The sequence below is a fragment of the Pleurodeles waltl genome, chromosome 2_2 (assembly GCF_031143425.1).
Source record: "Pleurodeles waltl isolate 20211129_DDA chromosome 2_2, aPleWal1.hap1.20221129, whole genome shotgun sequence".
NCBI classification, from domain to species: domain Eukaryota; kingdom Metazoa; phylum Chordata; class Amphibia; order Caudata; family Salamandridae; genus Pleurodeles; species Pleurodeles waltl.
Window position 1 is genome coordinate 1166338863 of NC_090439.1, and position 18480 is coordinate 1166357342.

Below are 18480 nucleotides of genomic sequence, written 5' to 3' on the forward strand. Positions count from 1 at the left end.
AACTCCCACAGTCCAGTGACTCTTCAGTCCAAGTTTGGTGGAGGTAAGTCCTTGCCTCCCCACGCTAGACTGCATTGCTGGGTACAGCGTGATTTGCAGCTGCTCCGGCTCCTGTGCACTTTTCCACGATTTCCTTCGTGCACAGCCAAGCCTGGGTCCCTGACACTCCTTCCTGCAGTGCACAACCTTCTGAGTTGTCCTCTGGCGTTATGGGACTCCCTTTTGTGACTTCGGGTGGACTTCGGTTCACTTTTCTTCTAAGTGCCTGTTCAGGTACGTCTGCGGGTGCTGCCTGCTTCTGTGAGGGCTCCCTACGTTGCTGGGCGCCCCCTCTGTCTCCTCCTTCAGGTGGGACATCCTGGTCCCTCCTGGGCCACAGCAGCACGCAAAACCCTCTACTGCGACCCTTGCAGTTAGCAAGGATTGTTTGTGGTCTTTCTGCGTGGGAACACCTCTGCAAGGTTCATCGCGACGTGGGACATCTGTCTTCCAAAGGAGAAGTCCCTAGCTCTCTTCTTTCTTGCAGACCTCCAAGCTTCTTCCATCTGGTGGCAGCTTCCTTGCACCCTCAGCTGGCATTTCCCAGGCTCCTGCCCACTCTCGACACTGTCGCGATTATTGGACTTGGTCCCCTTGTCTTACAGGTACTCAGGTCCGGTAATCCACTGTTGTTGCATTGCTGGTGTTTGTTCTTCCTGCAGAATCCCCCAATCAAGACTTCTGTGCTCTCTGGGGGTAGTAGGTGCACTTTACACCTACCTTTCAGGGTCTTGGGGTGGGCTATTTTTCTAACCCTCACTGTTTTCATACAGTCCCAGCGACCCTCTACAAGCTCAAATAGGTTTGGGGTCCATTCGTGGTTCGCATTCCACTTTTGGAGTATATGGTTTGTGTTGCCCCTATACCTATGTGCTCCTATTGCAATCTACTGTAACTTTACACTGCTTGCATTACTTTTCTTGCTATTACTTACCTAATTTTGGTTTGTGTGTATAACTGATGCTCATACTGAGGGTACTCACTGACATACTTTTGGCATATTGTCATAAAAATAAAGTACCTTTATTTTTAGTACTTCTGTGTATTGTGTTTTCTTATGATATTGTGCATATGACACCAGTGGTATAGTAGGAGCTTTACATGTCTCCTAGTTCAGCCTAAGCTGCTTTGCCATAGCTACCTTCTATCAGCCTAAGCTGCTAGAAACATCTCTTCTACACTAATAAGGGATAACTGGACCTGGCACAAGGTACAAGTACCTCTGGTACCCACCACAAGCCAGGCCAGCCTCCTATACCACCCATCCATGGGAGGAGAGGATGCTTTGAAGAACGTGGAAAGAGGAGGAAGATGAGTATAGGGAAAAGGGAGGACACCCTAATATGAAACTGAACTGGCTGCAAAAGAGTATATTCTTTGTACATAAATGAAAACATGCAACCAGGAATACACTAATGAGAGGAAGTGAGTGTGAAATAGTTTGAATACGTTTGAGATTTTAGGTGGCCCTGCTCAAACTCTTACAGGAGAAGATCTGGTGATTCCTGGAGTTTAGTTTGTATATGGACGGAACCCTCATTTTAAGTTGCCAGCAAATTAGGCAGGGACTTGTTATCGTGTAGATAAAATGGATACACTGATAGGGGATCATCTAGTAGATCTAGACCGGGGTGTTGCGATCCCTGGCTTCATCAGCGGGGTGGGGTTGTTACTGGGCTGATGATACATCAGGGCATCGGGTCACACACCCAGTAGGAATCCATGCTGACAGAGAACACCAGCATTGTGTGTCTGTAACTGTTACTACGGTGAGTTGTGAAAGGATGCGACGGGTAATAGTAAACAAAAACACTTTTATCACTGAAAGAAGTGGCAGGAACCTGTATCAAACTGCAAACCAATGTCACTTAACCAGCTTCCTAGGAAATTGTACAGGGAAATATTGTTCCCTCATTGTTCCTGGTTTAAAACCTCCCAAAATCCATGCTGAAGATCAGTAAACTGGACCTTGTTTTTGGATTATTTGCTGATGGCCCTTTAAGAAATGCTGGGAATAATGAGCTGCTGTCCACATTTGTTGAAGATTGTCCTGTAAAATGCAGCAACTGGCCCAGCTTTTAAAAGACACATATTAGTGGGAGATCCTCCAACCCCTCCACCCCCAAACTTCCCTAGACAGACTCGAGCGCGCTCACTTCTCTCTACCACATTGGTTTTGGATGAGATTTAAGGGGGGTGTTCAATTTTCTGTCCGCTCCTACCCCCCGATGTGTGGCGCTCGGCAGGGCTGCTCCCTCTGTGGCCCAGACACTGCCTGTCTCTCAGCCGTCCCTCTTTGCTGCTGCTTGTCGACTGCTGCTGTCCCGCCAGGTCTGAATGTGCCTCAAAAAGAAGCCTAAAACTAGTGCAAGGCTTTTACAAGAAGCCCACAATGAGCCCGCCGTCAAAAATCATCAACAGGAAGCACATGAACATTAAAAAACATGTATTTTCACGAGTAAATACAACCTTTACGTAACCTGCTCTAACACAATACTCATTATTCTTTGAGGACAGCCAAATACTCCGAGACTGCAGCACAGAGGCCCGTATTTATACTTTTTTTAGCGCCGCATTTGCGCCGCTTTTTGACGGCTAACGGCGCAAACCTACAAAATACAATGGTATTTTGCAAGTTTGCGCCGTTTTTGCGTCAAAAAACGACGCAAATGCGGCGCTAAAAAAAGTATAAATACGGGCCTAATGTCTGTGCGCCATATCCCGAAGCTGCTGAAACCGAAGTCTTGATTCCTACTTTGCTTATTTTAATATTAAAATAGAATAAATATTTTTAATCCAAACTGATCGTACTGTTTTTGATCTGTAAACAACCATAGTTCATGCACTTACCTTTTGACATACTTTTGCACATGTGTGTATACACTTACTTTCTAATCCTTCACTCACTTTCCTGCACTTCCATTACAAGATGGCCCCCACCCTACCCTCGCCTGGAGTCCCTTATACCACCATGTCCAGCTAAATAAAGAGCTCCTTCACACTATTTATCCAACAGCTGGTCAATAGTACATCATCACTACTATTTAGTCTGCAGCTGGATAAACAGTGAAACTTCAGATATTTAGGGGGCCACTGGGTAAATAGCAGAGATTATGCACTATTTTGCTGGCAGCTGTGTAAATAGAAGAGATTATGTACTATTTTTCTGGCCGCTGTGTAAATAGCAGAGATTATGTACTATTTTGCTGACTGCTGTGTAAACAGCAGAGATTATGTACTATTTTGCTGACTACTTTGAAAATAACAGAGATTATGTACTATTTTGCTGGGTAAATAGCAGAGATTATGTACTAATTTGCTGACTGCTGTGTAAATAACAGAGATTATGTACTGTTTTGCTGACTGCTGTATACATAGCAGATATGATGTACTATTTTGCTGACTGCTGTGTAAATAGTAGCGATTCTGTACTATTTTGCTGGTTGCTGTGAAAATACCAGAGATTATGTACTATTTTGCTGGCCGCTGTGTAAATAGCAGAGATTATGTACTATTTTGCTGACTGCTGAGTAAATAGTAGAGATTATGTACTATTTTGCTGGTCGCTGTGAAAATAGCAGAGATTATGTACTATTTTGCTGGCCACTGTGTAAATAGCAGAGATTATGTACTAGTTTGCTGACTGCTTTGTAAATAGCAGAGATTATGTACTATTTTGCTGACTGCTGTGTAAATAGTAGAGATTATGTAGTATTTTGCTGGTCGCTGTGTAAATAGCACAGATAATGTACTATTTTGCTGACTGCTGTGTAAATAGTAGAGATTATGTACTATTTTGCTGGTCGCTGTGTAGATAGCAGAGATTATGTACTATTTTGCTGGCTGCAGTGTAAATAGCAGAGATTATGTACTATTTTGCTGGCTGCAGTGTAAACAGCAGAGAGTATGAACTATTTTGCTGGCTGCTGCGTAAACAGCAGAGATTATATATTATTTGGCTGATGCTGGATAAATAGACACTTAAAGCTGAAGACACAACCTTTTAAAAGAACACTACACTACATTATGATGTAATAAAGACCACTGAAGCTCTCAGAGCCCAGTGGCCCCTCCACTGATGGTAACTTTGTCTTTGACCTGTACAGCTCAATGGTACAGTCCGGCCAGGTGTGTGCTGTACAAAGACCACACACATACATATAGATCTAGGCTGAGCTTTGATTTAGTAATTTTATTTCTTTCCCTTCAAGTTGGTATGTGACGTGCCTGGGCACCCTAGGCGGCTGCCTTCTTTGCTTTATGGCTGCACCTGTGACCCATGACAGTAATTGTTCTGCGCATGAGCGGTGGTTGTGCTGTTGCTGTCTGTGCTGTGCCCACCCCGTGTGAGTGAGGGAAGCTTGCACGGCTGTTGTCCATACTCCCCCGCACCTGCCAGGGGTCCATGCCATGGGTGACACCTCCAAGCAGACAAAAGGTGATGGCACGAATGCTTGTAATGTGTCTAACCACCAGCAATCGCTCGGGTCGCACCCAACCCACCCTTCTTTTGTGCACTGTGCCACTGGAACCAAGCTGTACCCGACTGAAGACCCCGTCGGTGCGGGACCGGCCCTGGTCACTTGTGTTCTGGTTCAGGGAGGACCTGGCCTGGCAGCTCGGGCTGGACTCTTCCTACCTGAACAGGCTCATGGCTGATGTGCACACGGCTGCAGCCAAACTGAGGAGGCATCAGAGCAAAGGAGCATGGATTGGGTTAGACAAAGTGCACTCACTCCTCCCATCACCCTCTGCGTGTCTGACACCTCCAAGCAGTCCTGGCCTGTTAGCTAAGAGCTCTTACTGGCCATGAGGTTTGAGAGAATACTCAATCTATAAAGACAAACTACAAGTCCCAGAATGCACTGTGCGCTAAAATAGAGCCGCAGAGCAGCCATAGGCGCGCCTGTCTGTGCATTAAAGGCACCTTCAGTGCTGCTGGACCTGTTTAGGGTCAGTTAATGGAACTTTGTGAAACTTTCAATTCTGAAAAAGATGAAGCGTTTTCTATTCCTCGTCCTTTTCGTTTCTCCACCTCTGTTGCCTTTTCTCCTCTGACATTCTTTCCTCCTCTCTCTGCCTTTATGTCCGTGTTTCCCTCTCTTCCCTGTGATTCGTTCACACCCGGGTATTCCTCCCTCCCCCGCCCCTTTCTCTTGTGGTATCAGACTGAAAGTCTTGGGGTCGCTTGTAATTCCCTGTATTTCTCTCACCCTCCGCCTCACTCTTCTCCCCAGAAATAAACCCCCGGGACGCAGTCGGGGGTTATTTACCGCCTCTGGGGCCGGGGCTGCTACAGTCAGAGCTGAACTTGCACATTAGCGCTGCGATGTCTCGTCCGGGGTAGTAAGCGCTAAATGCACGCATTTAAAATACAATTAGAAAGACCTTCTTCAGTGGCCCAGATTGGAACGCGACGGGGGTTTGAACCAGGAAGTCCCAGTACACACGAGAGGAGGGGGGACACTCCCACTTTATACACACAAACACTTCCACTTTATACCCACAGACACCCCCACTTTATATACACAGACACCCCCACTTTACACATACACTCCCACTTTACACATACAGACACCCACTTTACACATACAGACACCCCCACTTTATATACACAGACACTCCCACTTTATACACACAGACACTCCCACTTTATACACACAGACACCCCCACTTCATACACACTGACACCCCAACTTCATACAGACAGACACTCCCTCTTTATACAGACTGACACCCCCACTTTACACAAACAGAGAGCTACGAAGTCCCAGCACACACAGGAAGAGACACACAGACACTCCCACTTTACACACAGACACCCCAACTTCATACAGACAGATACTCCCACTTTACACACACAGACCCGCCCACTTTACAAACAGAGAAACGAAACTTACCTCCCCTCCCTGCATTTCCGCGATCATGGCCGCAGCTCAGCTCACGGGTCTCAGAGATGAGGCCACTTGTTCCATCTGTTTGGAATATTTCACGGACCCGGTGTCCACGGACTGTGGACACGTCTTCTGCCGCTCCTGCATCACTCAGAGCTGGGAGGGGAGAGATGGAAACTCCCCCTGTCCGCAGTGCAGAGAGATATCTCCTGGGAGAAGCCTCCGACCCAACAGGCAACTGGGAAACATGGTGGAAATGGTAAAACAGCTTCACCTGCCCCCCGTGAAGCCCCCGGAGGGGAATCTGTGCGAGAAACACGAGGAGAAACTCCGGCTGTTCTGTGAAGAGGATCAGACGCTCATCTGTGTTGTGTGTGACAGATCCAAGGAGCACAGGTCTCACTCAGTGAGTCCCATCGAGGAGGCTGCCCAGGAGTACAAGGTATGTGTGTAGGTGTGATGGGATCACAAGTAAAGTCACTCCTTGAGAATTATAGGGAAGGCTACCCAGGAGTACAAGGTATGTGTGTAGGTGTGATGGGATCACAAGTGAACTCACTCCTTGAGAATTATAGGGAAGGCTGCCCAAGAGTACAAGGTATGTGTGTGGGTGTGATGGGATCACAAGTGAAGTCAGTCCTTGAGAATTATAGGGAAGGCTGCCCAAGAGTACAAGGTATGTGTGTGGGTGTGATGGGATCACAAGTGAAGTCAGTCCTTGAGAATTATAGGGAAGGCTGCCCAGGAGTACAAGGTATGTGTGTAGGTGTGATGGGATCACAAGTGAACTCACTCCTTGAGAATTATAGGGAAGGCTGCAGAGGAGTACAAGGTATGTCTGAGGGAGTGATGGGATCGCAAGTGAAGTCACTCCTTGAGAAATATAGAGAAACGGGTCCAGTTCTAGAGGTTAAGCCAGGTGGGCCTGTCCCACCCAACGAAGTGCCCCGTCCCACCCAACGAAGTGCCGTGTCCACCCAAGGCCACTTAGATCTGGAAATCCAGCGCTTGTTGTTTTATCCTTAATGGTCACCGAGCACTGATTGCGTACTTAGGACTACATTGAGAAAGCTGCCCAAGGGTAGGGGTGGGCGGTAAACTCCGCTCGGCTCGCGGAGTTTGCAGAGTTTTTCCCACTCCGCTTAGAGCGCGGAGTTCCAAAAAACTCCATGTAGTGGTGTGGAGTGGAGTTTTTTTCCTCGTTTGCACTCGCTAACGTTAAGTTGGTAAGCGAGGAAAATCTTACTCCAGACCACCTCCCAGTGAGATTTCTCAACTTGGGCGGTCGCGGATGGTCGCTACCTCACGCATTGAGAAACCTTCCGTTCACGTTGAAGAAGCTGCTTCTCAAGTTAAAAATCTACTTGAGCGGCAGAAAAGAAGCAGCACCCTCATGCGCTGCACGTGGTGCCGTTCGTGCTGATTTTTCAGCGCAGGACAAACACCCAGCGCTATAAATCAGCACCAATGGCAGGGCCTAATGCACTCCGCTGCTTGCGCAACTCCACGGAGCACGGCTGAGTTTTTTTTATCACTTTGCGGAGTTCCACCCAGGCCTATCCAAGGGCAGAAAGGTATGTCACAGCCCTGGGATCACAACCCCACATTGAGCCAACAAGAAGGGGCTGCAGATGTACGAGGTGTGTCTGTATCAATCCAGGCAGAAGTTAGTGCTTAGTAAAGGCTTCATGGAGAATTCTGCCCAGGAGCACAGAGGTGGTCTGGAGGAATTCAGAGATCACTCATTGCACTGCAAGGTCTCCATAGAGAATTCTGCACAAGAGCACAAGGTGTGAAGCCTATAGAAAGGCGGTATGTCTGTCACAGCCCTGTGGTCACATGTCCCAGACCTTGAGCCCCACAGAAGATGCTGCATAAGTGTACATAGTATGTCTGTGCGTGTTCAGGGATCTCCAGCACCGTGGGCTTTGCAGTGAAAGAGATCCAGTGTACACATAATATGTTCTGGGATCTTGGACAGTTCTGTGGGCTTTATACGGAGAGAGGGCCAGGAGTACAACTTGTGTCTGTGTCTGTCCCGGGATCACAGATCTCATACCGTGAGCCCCATGTGCAGCAGAGCACAAGGTATGGCAGGTGCCGTCCAGGGATCACTGGTCACAAACTGAGAGTGCCAGTGCTACAGAAGTGGCTGCCGAGGAGCACAGGGTGTGTGGGTCGCAGCCTTCGAATCCCACTTTGTACTCCAGAGAGGAGGCCGCCATGGTGCATCTGTCACAGCCCTGGGATTACAGGTCGCACACTTGAGACCCTAGTCTAGGGAGTAGGGAAGCAGGGATTATTCATGACATTCTTGAGGAGCCACAGAGAATGCTGCCAGGAATGACTGAGTATGGGCCTCACCAGAGTTTGGCAGGTGAAGGGATCCACCAGAAAGCAGCGGTTGTCTTGTCGGCCTAACCCGCAGCTCACCCGCTCGGTTTAGGGTCAGGAGAAGTGCCTTGTTTCCAACAGCAGAGCCTCCCTGGGCTCCGTCAGCAGAAACCCTTTCTACGGCCCATCTGCCGCTGGGCCCTCGGTCACTATACCAGAGATAGAAGTGGCTCTTAGAGTCCAGTTTACCTAACTGGGTTCACCAGGAAGCGTCTGGCGGTCTCACACAGCAAACCAAAGAAATTAACCCCCCGAAATGGTAGAAAACTCTGTTACTTTTCCTTTTTGTTTTTCTATAACAAAATTTGTAGTTTGTTTTTGGAAAAAAAACTTTACTGAGCTGACTCATTAAACACAGCGCCTGCTCAGCAAAGCTGGCAGTCTTCAGCGGCGCCGCAGTGGCTCAGATGTAACCACAGAGATCTGCCTGCGGAGATCTGCCAGTCTTCAGCGGCGCCGCAGCGGCTCAGATGTAACCACAGTGATCTACCTGCAGAGATCTGGCAGTCTTCATCGGCGCCGCAGCGGCTCAGATGTAACCACAGTGATCTGCCTGCGGAGATCTGGCAGTCTTCATCGGCACCGCAGCGGCTCAGATGTAACCACAGTGATCTGCCTGCAGAGATCTGGCAGTCTTCAGCGGCACCGCAGCGGTTCAGATGTAACCGCAGCGGCTCAGATGTAACCGCAGTGATCTGCCTGGAAGAGATCTGCCAGTCTTCAGCAGCGCCGCAGCGGCTCAGATGTAACCACATTGATCTGCCTGCGGAGATCTGCCAGTCTTCATCGGCAACGCAGCGGCTCAGATGTAACCACAGTGATCTGCCTGCGGAGATCTGCCAGTCTTCAGCGGTGCTGCAGCAGCTCAGATGTAACCAAAGTGATCTGCCTGCCTGCGGAGATCTGGCAGTCTTCATCGGCGCCGCAGCGGCTCAGATGTAACCACAGTGATCTGCCTGCAGGGATCTGGCAGTCTTCAGCTGCACCGCAGCGGCTCAGATGTAACCGCAGCGGCTCAGATGTAACCGCAGTGATCTGCCTGGAAGAGATCTGCCAGTCTTCAGCAGCGCCGCAGCGGCTCAGATGTAACCACAGTGATCTGCCAGTCTTCAGCGGCGCCGCAGCGGCTCAGATGTAACCACAGTGATCTGCATGCAGAGATCTGCCAGTCTTCAGCGGCGCCGCAGCGGCTCAGATGTGACCACAGTGATCTGCCTGCCTGCGGAGATCTGGCAGTCTTCATCGGCGCCGCAGTGGCTCAGATGTAACCACAGTGATCTGCCTGCAGAGATCTGCCAGTCTTGAGCAGCGCCACAGCGGCTCAGATGTGACCACAGTGATCTGCCTGCGGAGATCTGGCAGTCTTCATCGGTGCCGCAGCGGCTCAGATGTAACCACAGTGATCTGCCTGCGGAGATCTGCCAGTCTTCAGCGGCACCGCAGCGGCTCAGATGTAACGACAGTGATCTGCCTGCGGAGATCTGGCAGTCTTCATCGGCGACGCAGCGGCTCAGATGTAACCACAGTGATCTGCCTGCGGAGATCTGTCAGTCAGTCTTCGATCAAGTGAAGGGAGGATATCTGGTCTCCGACCTGGTGCGCTGAGCTCTGTCTCCACGCTCAACTGCCCACATACTACATATGAGGTATGTTTCGCTGCTGTCTCTACAGCACTGCACGTGTTATCTAATGCAGCGGTTCCCACCCTTTTGACTTCTGTGAACCCCCACTTCATCATTACTGGAACCCAGGGACCCCCACTGAATCATTATTGGAATCCGGGGACCTCCCACTAAGTCATTACTGAAATCTGGGGACCTAATCTGTTAAAACTATTACATTTTCTAAGCAGTCGCGGACCCCCTGAGGGGGCTTTGCGGACCCCAGGTTGGGAACCACTGATCTAATGTCAACAGTAGATGCAGGTGAATAAAACGCAGGGTGCTGATTTAGATCTTGGCAGAGAACTTTACTTTACTCCTGCCATGCCGAGGGACCAGCGCCTGTCAAATTTAGGGTTATCTGCAGCCTTGCGGACAACTCTAAGTATTGGCAGGATCCGCTGTTACGCTCGTTCTTGTTGGCTCCTGCCAATATTGTAAATGTTTGACGGACGGCTCCATCAAACATGACAGCCACCTGTCAAACGTCTGCAACATTTTACTTTATCCAATAACAAACTCCCACAGCGGGCTATCATTTTTGGAAAGTAAAACTAATAATCCTTCTGCCCCCTGTGAGTTGCCTCCCATGTTGTGGGGGTAATTATTTTCCCTGTCCCTCTGGTGGTGATAAACAGAAAAACAAAAAAAGAACATTACACCATCAACTCTGAGTCAGGCAGAGGGTGTTATACGTGAACCTCCGATGGCCCGTGCTCCACGACGCCAGCAACTGAGCCGGAGCCGTGCTGCCACTGAAATACTTGAGGCCTGGCTGACTATAGATCTGGCAGGTCCATTACCATTACTATGGAGTACCCTCTCTGCTGAACTCTAAATAGGCCCCTGTGTGGTCAGTGTGGTTTACGGAGGGGTAGCTGAGATAAAACAAGAAATAGAATGTAAGGAACACATCTGGAGACGCACTTAAGACTCCAGTACAAAGTTGTGCTCTTCAAATACGAATCCCCCATTAGAGAGGCGTGGCGTCAATATTTTTTTAAATGATCAATGGTTAACTTCTGTTTCTGTCTGGTATAATTTTATCTTCTAAATATTTTGTGTAGCCAGCATTTATTTCACAAAAAGCTGAACCGTCAGAGAAAAGATTGCTGTGGAATTTGGTCTTATTACCCCTTCTCCTGCACTCCCACCAGCACCTGCCACTTATGGACTGGCTTTAATGTGATTAACTTTGATAATTTGTGTTATTGGATCCTGACCGCTGGTAATCTGTTGGGCCTGATTCCAGTGAGCTTCCTCCCACTTATGAAAAATATCTTGATTAATCCTCCAGCAGACATCCTGAACTCTGCTGTGTCTGCTGTCAGCACATCAGTTCTCTTTAAGGTTGGTGCAGACCTTCTTGTCCTGCAGAAACCACCTGAGGATCCCTCCATTACTCAAGTACAGACCCAACTCCCTCGTCTTCCTTCTCCTGAAAGATACTCCTGTGGATCCCTCCAATTCTCTCAGGTACAGCCCCAACTCCCTTGTCCTCCTTCTCCTGAAGAAGACTCCTATATGTCCTTCCAATACTCAAAGTACTGTCTCACCTCCCTCAATATCCCTCTCTAGTGGATCCCTCCAATACTCTCTAGTGTGTCCCACCTCCTTCACCCCCCCTCCTAAGGAAACGTCCTCTGGATCCCTCCAATAATTCCAGGTACCGCTCGTCTCCCTTGTTCCGTCTGCAGCTAAGTGTGAGAGAATGCCCTTTTTACAGGATCACCCCCACGTTTTGCTGGAGTAAGTGCTGGTTTTATGACTCTGAAGTGCTCTGAGCTCTGCTGACCAGGCCCCAGTGCCTGTTATCTGACCCCTAAAGTATATGTTTAATTGTCTAACACTTGATTGGTACACTTATATATAAGTTCCTGGTTCTCTGTGTATCCAGGGCCGGAAAGTTAAATGTCACTATTGGACATCAGCACTGATTGTGCAACCACTAAAGTGACAAAGTGAAAACATGACTCTAGTCCTGCCACTGCAGCCTAGGATGCCAGCTTTTAAACTGCTAAGTTGTCTTGGCAAAATATCCCTTCTGCAAAGCCTAAACCTTCCTTTTTATGGGACACTAAAGAATTTCAATTCAAGTGTGTTATTATGCACTGCATTTACCACAATGCATCTGGATGAATTGTGTGATAGCATAAGAGGCAGTGTGCTCCCTCCCAGTTTTTGTGATTGGGTCCTCTCAGTACATGTCTACTCATAACCCGTTCTTCTTCTTCTACTCACCGCTCATCACCACCTCTGAGTAGATGCCTACTCATCACCCTGCTCTGCTCCCTCTACTCGCCTCTCATTGTTGCCCTCAGTAGACGCCTACTTGAAGAAATTGGTTTGTTAACTGACTGGGGTGTGAGCCCTGGAGAAGGAGCTTCCACAATCTTTGTCAGGTGGAGGCATAAGCCAACCCTAAATTAGCCTGTGTTCAACCCTCGGGTAGCTGTGCATCCAGCAGTCATGCATAATGTAGTGGCAAGTTGTAAAGTATTTGTGCAACACTTCAAACAGTAGTAAAGTGAAAAAAACACCTACAACCAAAATGTTCCCACACCACGTTAGAGAAATAGAACTTTCCTAAATACATAAAACAAGAAAAAAATGGCAAACATCCAATAAGTAGAACAGGAGATATTCAAGTTTAAAGATTTAAGTGAAAATAGCTCCAAAAAGCACAAAGCTCCACTTGTGGAGATCTGGTTGCGCCGGACCAGGACAAAGTCACAGGTTCACCCCGTCAGCGAACAGAGGTGGGTACAGGGACCCACTCAGACCCATTGAACAGAGTACCTTAAAACCTTCTTTCCGGAGCATTGCGAGGATCTGCGTGGAAGATGCTTCACACAGCCAAAGTGATACGTTGGTTCCAAGATGCGGCAAGGCTGCGATGCGAGGGCCTGCCTCGTGGTCGAGGATCTCATCAAACGGGCTTGAGATGCAAAGTCCAGAGTACAGGATGAAGTGCATAGTCGGGTATGTATGTGATGTATCGGTTCCGAAGAGCTGTGAGGCTGCGATGCCAAATCTGGCGTCAAGGCTGCTGTTGATGAGGGATGAGAGGGCCTGTGCCGAGGATGTGTTGCACAGTGGTGGTTCTTATGAGGCTGAGGTGGCGCTGCAGGTCTTTACAATGGGTCCAATCCATGCAGCAGCGGTGATGCGTCGTTTCTGCTCGCGTTTGCACCTCGCTGCCGAGGATATGCTTTGGTTCTGCTGCGTCCACTGAGGCAGGCAGAGCACCTTAAACCCACTTCCAAGGGTACCAGACTGCACTTGGCAGGGTAGACTCACAGATGGCAGGGTCTAGGTTCAGGTGCAAGGTTGTTGGAAGCCTGTTGTGTGCCTGAAGCTTCACACCAGGAGGTCAGGCAACTAGCTCTTGAAGTCACTCTGGGGTTCCGGATTTAAGAGATGCAGGTCCAATCATTCACACCCAGACAAGAGGGCAGTAGGCAGCCAATCAGCAGAGCAGGGTGGCAGTCCGTCAGAGCAGCAGCCCAGCAGAATAGCAGTCCTTTCAACAGCAAAGCAGTCCTTCTTCCTGGCAGAGTATCCACAGACCAGAAGGGAAATGAAGTGGTGGTGTCTAAAGTCCAGTGTTCATACCCAGTTGTGCCTCTGAAGTGGGCGAAGCTTCTAGAGATAGGCATTTGACGTGCACAGATTCCCTGACCTTCTCTGCCCTAGCTCCAGACTAACGTCAGGGGAAATCCAACCCTTTATGTGGAGACAGGAAACATCCTTTTCAAGTGGGGCTGAGTCCAGCTCCTCTCTCCCATCCTGCCGATGATGACCCATCCAGACACACACCTAAGCTCCCTACAGTGTGTGGCTGTCTAGGAGAAATATACAAGGCCCAGCTGTCACTCACACCCAGTCATGCGACCAAGAGATACGCTGTAGGCACAAAATGACTAAGGCAGAAAGATGGCAACTTTCTGAAAGTGGCATTTTCAAAATTGTAATTTTAAATACAACTTTACCCAAAGTTAGGATTTTTCAATATGATTTGAAAGACACCAAACATGATTTGAATACCTGTTCCCATTTGGAAATTATACTTATAAAATGTAATAAGGGGACTCCAAAGTTATCCTATTGGAGAGAAAGGCCTTGCAGTAGTGAAAAACGACTTTAGGAGTTTTTACCACCAGTACATGCAAAACTTAAAAGTAAGGGTTGGGCCTAGAAAAAGATTTATTTTCCCATGTCGAAATAGCAGTTTATAACTCCATATAAAGACAGACCTGAGGCATGTTTAAAGTACAACTTAAGTGGGTGGCACAATCATTGCTGCAGGCCCACTAGTAGCATTTAGTTTACAGGCCCTGGGAATAGGTAGTTCCACTCTACTAGGACCTTACAAGCACAGGAAGTGTGGTAATTGGGTATTTTGTTATGTTTTAAGGAGAGAGAGCACAAGCACTTTAGCACAGGTTAGCAGTGGTAAAGTGTGCAGGGTCTTAAAACCAGCAATGCAAAGTTAGCAGACTGGAGCGTTGAAGGCAAAAAGTTAGGGGGAAAACCACACCAAGGATGCCAGGTCTAAAACCTACTTTTCACTATACTCCTCTTCCTCTGCGCACCTCTCATTTGCTCCTCTTTGCATATGCCTGCTGAAGGCCCTAATCCTCTTCTTCTACTCACCTCTCATCGGCCCCTCTCATAAAGTTTGCAAAAATGTGGACAGCTAAAGGCACCTCCCAGCACCCACTGGCTGATTCCTGTAAACCTTCTATTTAAATAGGCAACAGTGTTGTCTACCTCCTTGGATCAGCCGCCCCCAAATCCAAACTTCTAAATTCATACTCAAACAGAGAGGCAACAACAACCAAAATATAACAGTCTTTGGGCCTGATTCTAACTTTGGAGGACGGTGTTAAACCGTCCCAAAAGTGGCGGATATACCACCTACCGTATTACAAGTTCCATAGGATATAATGGACTCGTAATACGGTAGGTGGTATATCCGCCACTTTTGGGACGGTTTAACACCGTCCTCCAAAGTTAGAATCAGGCCCTTTATGTCCAAATAACCAAGGAAGTCCAGCCCTCTCTTATAAATGAATTCTTTGTTCTTTTTCCAGTAAAAAGCATAAGACTCAGCAAGGTAGTCAACACGTTTCGCTGTTAAATAACGATCTTCACCAGGGCTGCAATTATCAATTTTTTTTTTTACATACTATTAAAAACATAGGATGTATACAATATACACTAAAAGCAGGTGCAAACCCATTGAGGCAAAATGTATAAAAACAAATCACATCAAATACACAAAAGGAACAGACTGTACAAAAGCTAAACTATAAAGAGCAAATCTATTATATTGGGTGAAAAATTGTTTCATAATAAAAACAGACTTAAAATCTGTATATGTGGGGCGTGGTGCTTACATCTCGGGTAGGTGTGGCTGATCACTATGTAGTGTTTATTATCAAGTGATTAACTTCACTTTAGAGATCTACATTTGTCACTTGTGCGTTTTCCTCTCTGCAGGTGAAGCTCCAGGACTGGCTGTGTCCTCTGAGGAAAGAGATGGGATACATTCTGGAGTCTAAACTCAGGGAAGAGGAACAGTGCACCACCATGAGGGTGAGTGGCAGCCGTGAGTCCTGTGCAGTTACAGATCTATCATTGTGTATGTGCAGATCTGTGTATGTGACTGTCTAGGTTAGAGATGCAGAGACGCCAATGGTCCACCCTTGAGCCTGGGTGGTGCCTCCACCAGGTAAATGTACTGGTTGGAGAGCCAGGGTGTGGGGAGTTTGGGGCCCAGAGCACTCCAAGGGTCTTCCTGAAAGAAGCAAAACAAGAATTACTCTCCCAACCTTTACGCAGTAATCACATAGTTATGTGGCCTGTGTCAGAGTAGATATGCATTGACCATAGGCATCTGGTTGTGTGCCCGTGCAGACATTTGTCTACTTATTTGTGTGCATGTGTCTTTTGGTGTGTTTTTGTGTGCAGTGGCGGCTGCCACTCAACGGGGTGGCTGGGGTGGGGGGGGAAGCACGGGGAAGAAAAAAAACGCTTACCTGTAGGGGAGATGCGTTCGTCTCACCTCCGTCCTTGTCCTCTTCCTTGGTGCACCCAGGATCCCAGCCAATCACGACATTGCTGTCACCAGCATGACAGCAATGTCGTGATTGGTCTGAGTGGCCTGCTTCACCCCTCAGACTGGGAATGGGAGCCTGGGCATGTTCTCCACTCGGCTGTACAATACAGCCGGGTAGAGACCATGCAAAGTGTGCATGTTAGTTTGGTCGGCCCAACACGGCCGGCCAAACAGACATATGCACTTTATACAGCACATACCCCTGCTCCGGCCCCCTCCCTCCAACCCCGCCCCACCCCTTCTCCCAGGAAAAATAAAATGATAATAACTTAGTGTTATTATAATTTTATTTTTCCTTTCCCGAAAATCTAGTGGGGTGATGCTCCTTCACCTTAGCGGAGGAGCCGCCCCTGTTTGTGTGCATGGTAACAATAATTTGTGGGAGTGCCTGCATCTGTGTATGTGTTTTTTTGCGTGTGTGTGTATCTCTTTGAGCGAGTGCACTTACCTGTGTCTTTTTGTACATGTCTGCCTATAGATTTGGGTGTGGAAGATATTGTGAGTATGTGTGTCACAGGCTCAATTTGTGCATCTGTGTGAGTGTGTGTGCCACTGGGTTTGTGTATGAATATGTCTGGTATTATCTCTCAGTAAGTTTGGACATTCATATATGCAATTGAGTATGAATGTATGTATGCATTTGTCTGTGTGTCGTTGCACTGTTGTTTTGCTGTCATAATCTGAATTCCAAAATGTTTACTAGAGCATTTTTTGATTCTTGAATCTTGAATACATTATCGACGATGTGTGCTTACTATCTGCTTGCCATTAGCCACAGAATATTGTCTTTTTTTACATGCCAGTGGAGGAGTGGTGTACTGAGCATGATAAGGGGAATGTCTTATTGTAGTCAGTATTGTGGTGTTGGCCTTTTGTAGTTGAGATTTGTGCTTGTTGCCCTTTGTAGGGTTTGCGATTATGTCCTAAAGCGTTGTGAAGGTGCTAGGTCAGTTTTAGGAGTTTCTAATTGATGTCAATTTTATCTCCTTGGGTAAGAGATGTACTTCTTAAATCATTTCTGATCTGGATTCTGGAGAAAGGTTGGACCAGCTGAGGTCCTGCATCAGTGATTAGTTCATGTTCTTGATGGGTTTAGAAGAACTGAGGTGCAACATCAGTGATTGTTTCTTCCCTTTGATGGGTCTTTTTCAAAGCAGCTGAGATCCAGTGTCAGTGACTTCCTGTTCTTGATGTGTCTCTATTAATGCTTGGATCAGCTGAGATCCTCAGTCAGTGACTTCCTGTTCTTGATGTGTCTCTAATAACGCTTGGATCAGCTGAGATGCACAATCAGTGACTTCCTGTTCTTGATGTGTCCCTATTAATGCTCGGATGAGCTGAGAACCAGCGTCAGTGATTATTTCATGAGTTGGGCTATAGCACATCATGGAAAGCCCTTGAAACGGTAATTAGGGAGAAAGTGAAATGCTATCTGGCCCATAAAAATTGATTAAAAGACACAGACGTTAGCAATCTTAAATCAAACAAATTCAAAATCTACTATGGAGAACTCACTGCTACGCGCGTTAGAGATCTCTAGAGAATGTCTCCTACAATTGACATTAGACTCAGCTAGATTAACATGGATAGCATCTCTACTGAGAGTATACTAGATGGGGGCCAAATTGGGTAAAGTGTTGTACTGGTTGACACATAGAGAGATCATCTCTAGACTAGTCTCCTGTATCCAAGGCATTTCCAGAATATTGAGAACAGACACCCTTGAGATATTCACAGACTACTGTCTCGCCTTGTATCACTCCAGGTCCATTCCCAAAATAGAGAATCTGTCCTGCCTTATAGGTGACCTTCCCCTTCAAAGTCTAGTCAATGATTTTTGGAACAAACTTGAATCTTCACTCAATGAAGATGAGTTTGCCGGTGCCTTGGCTGGAATACAAACCGGTAAGACGTATGTTGAAACAGATTCCGGGTGGAGTTCTTTCTGCAGATTGCATCAAATACGTCAACACACCTGCTGTACGTTGAAAGAGGCCGGGTTGAACATTTCTTTGCCTAGAGATCTCCAATCTGCTACAGTAACAGTTCTAGTTAAACTGGGCAAAGCGCCCGACATCTGCCTATTGTATTGGCCAATCTCATTAATTAAGTTAGAAGCCAAGGTTCTTGCCAAAGCATTAGCCAACAGTTTGATGGGGGTAGTTGGCTCTTTGATATGAAGAGACCAAAATGGCTTCATGCCAAACAGGGGCACTAGTCATTGCATGTGAAGAGTTCAAACTGCACTCACACGAATGCAGGACTTGTCTGGCCCCTGTGCACTAATGCTCATTGATTTTGCAAAGACCTTTGATTCTCTGCCCTGACCCCTATGCAGCATGTTCTTACTCGATTGAACTTTGGGCCG

The 18480-nt window shown here is 47.5% G+C and overlaps 1 protein-coding gene across 3 annotated transcripts in view; it reads left to right on the top strand.

Moving 5' to 3' along the window:
* Nucleotides 1–5926: 5926 nt before the first annotated feature.
* Nucleotides 5927–18480, top strand: part of LOC138283023 (E3 ubiquitin-protein ligase TRIM11-like) — a 174038-nt gene continuing 161484 nt past the window's right edge. For 2 of the 3 annotated variants that reach the window (XM_069221139.1, XM_069221138.1), the window contains exons 1-2: nt 5927–6375; nt 15494–15589. In XM_069221139.1, the coding sequence (XP_069077240.1) occupies nt 5965–6375; nt 15494–15589 (507 nt within the window). In that variant the 5' untranslated portion in view covers nt 5927–5964. The remainder of the gene's footprint in view (nt 6376–15493; nt 15590–18480) is intronic. The other variant, XM_069221141.1, reaches the window with a different exon arrangement.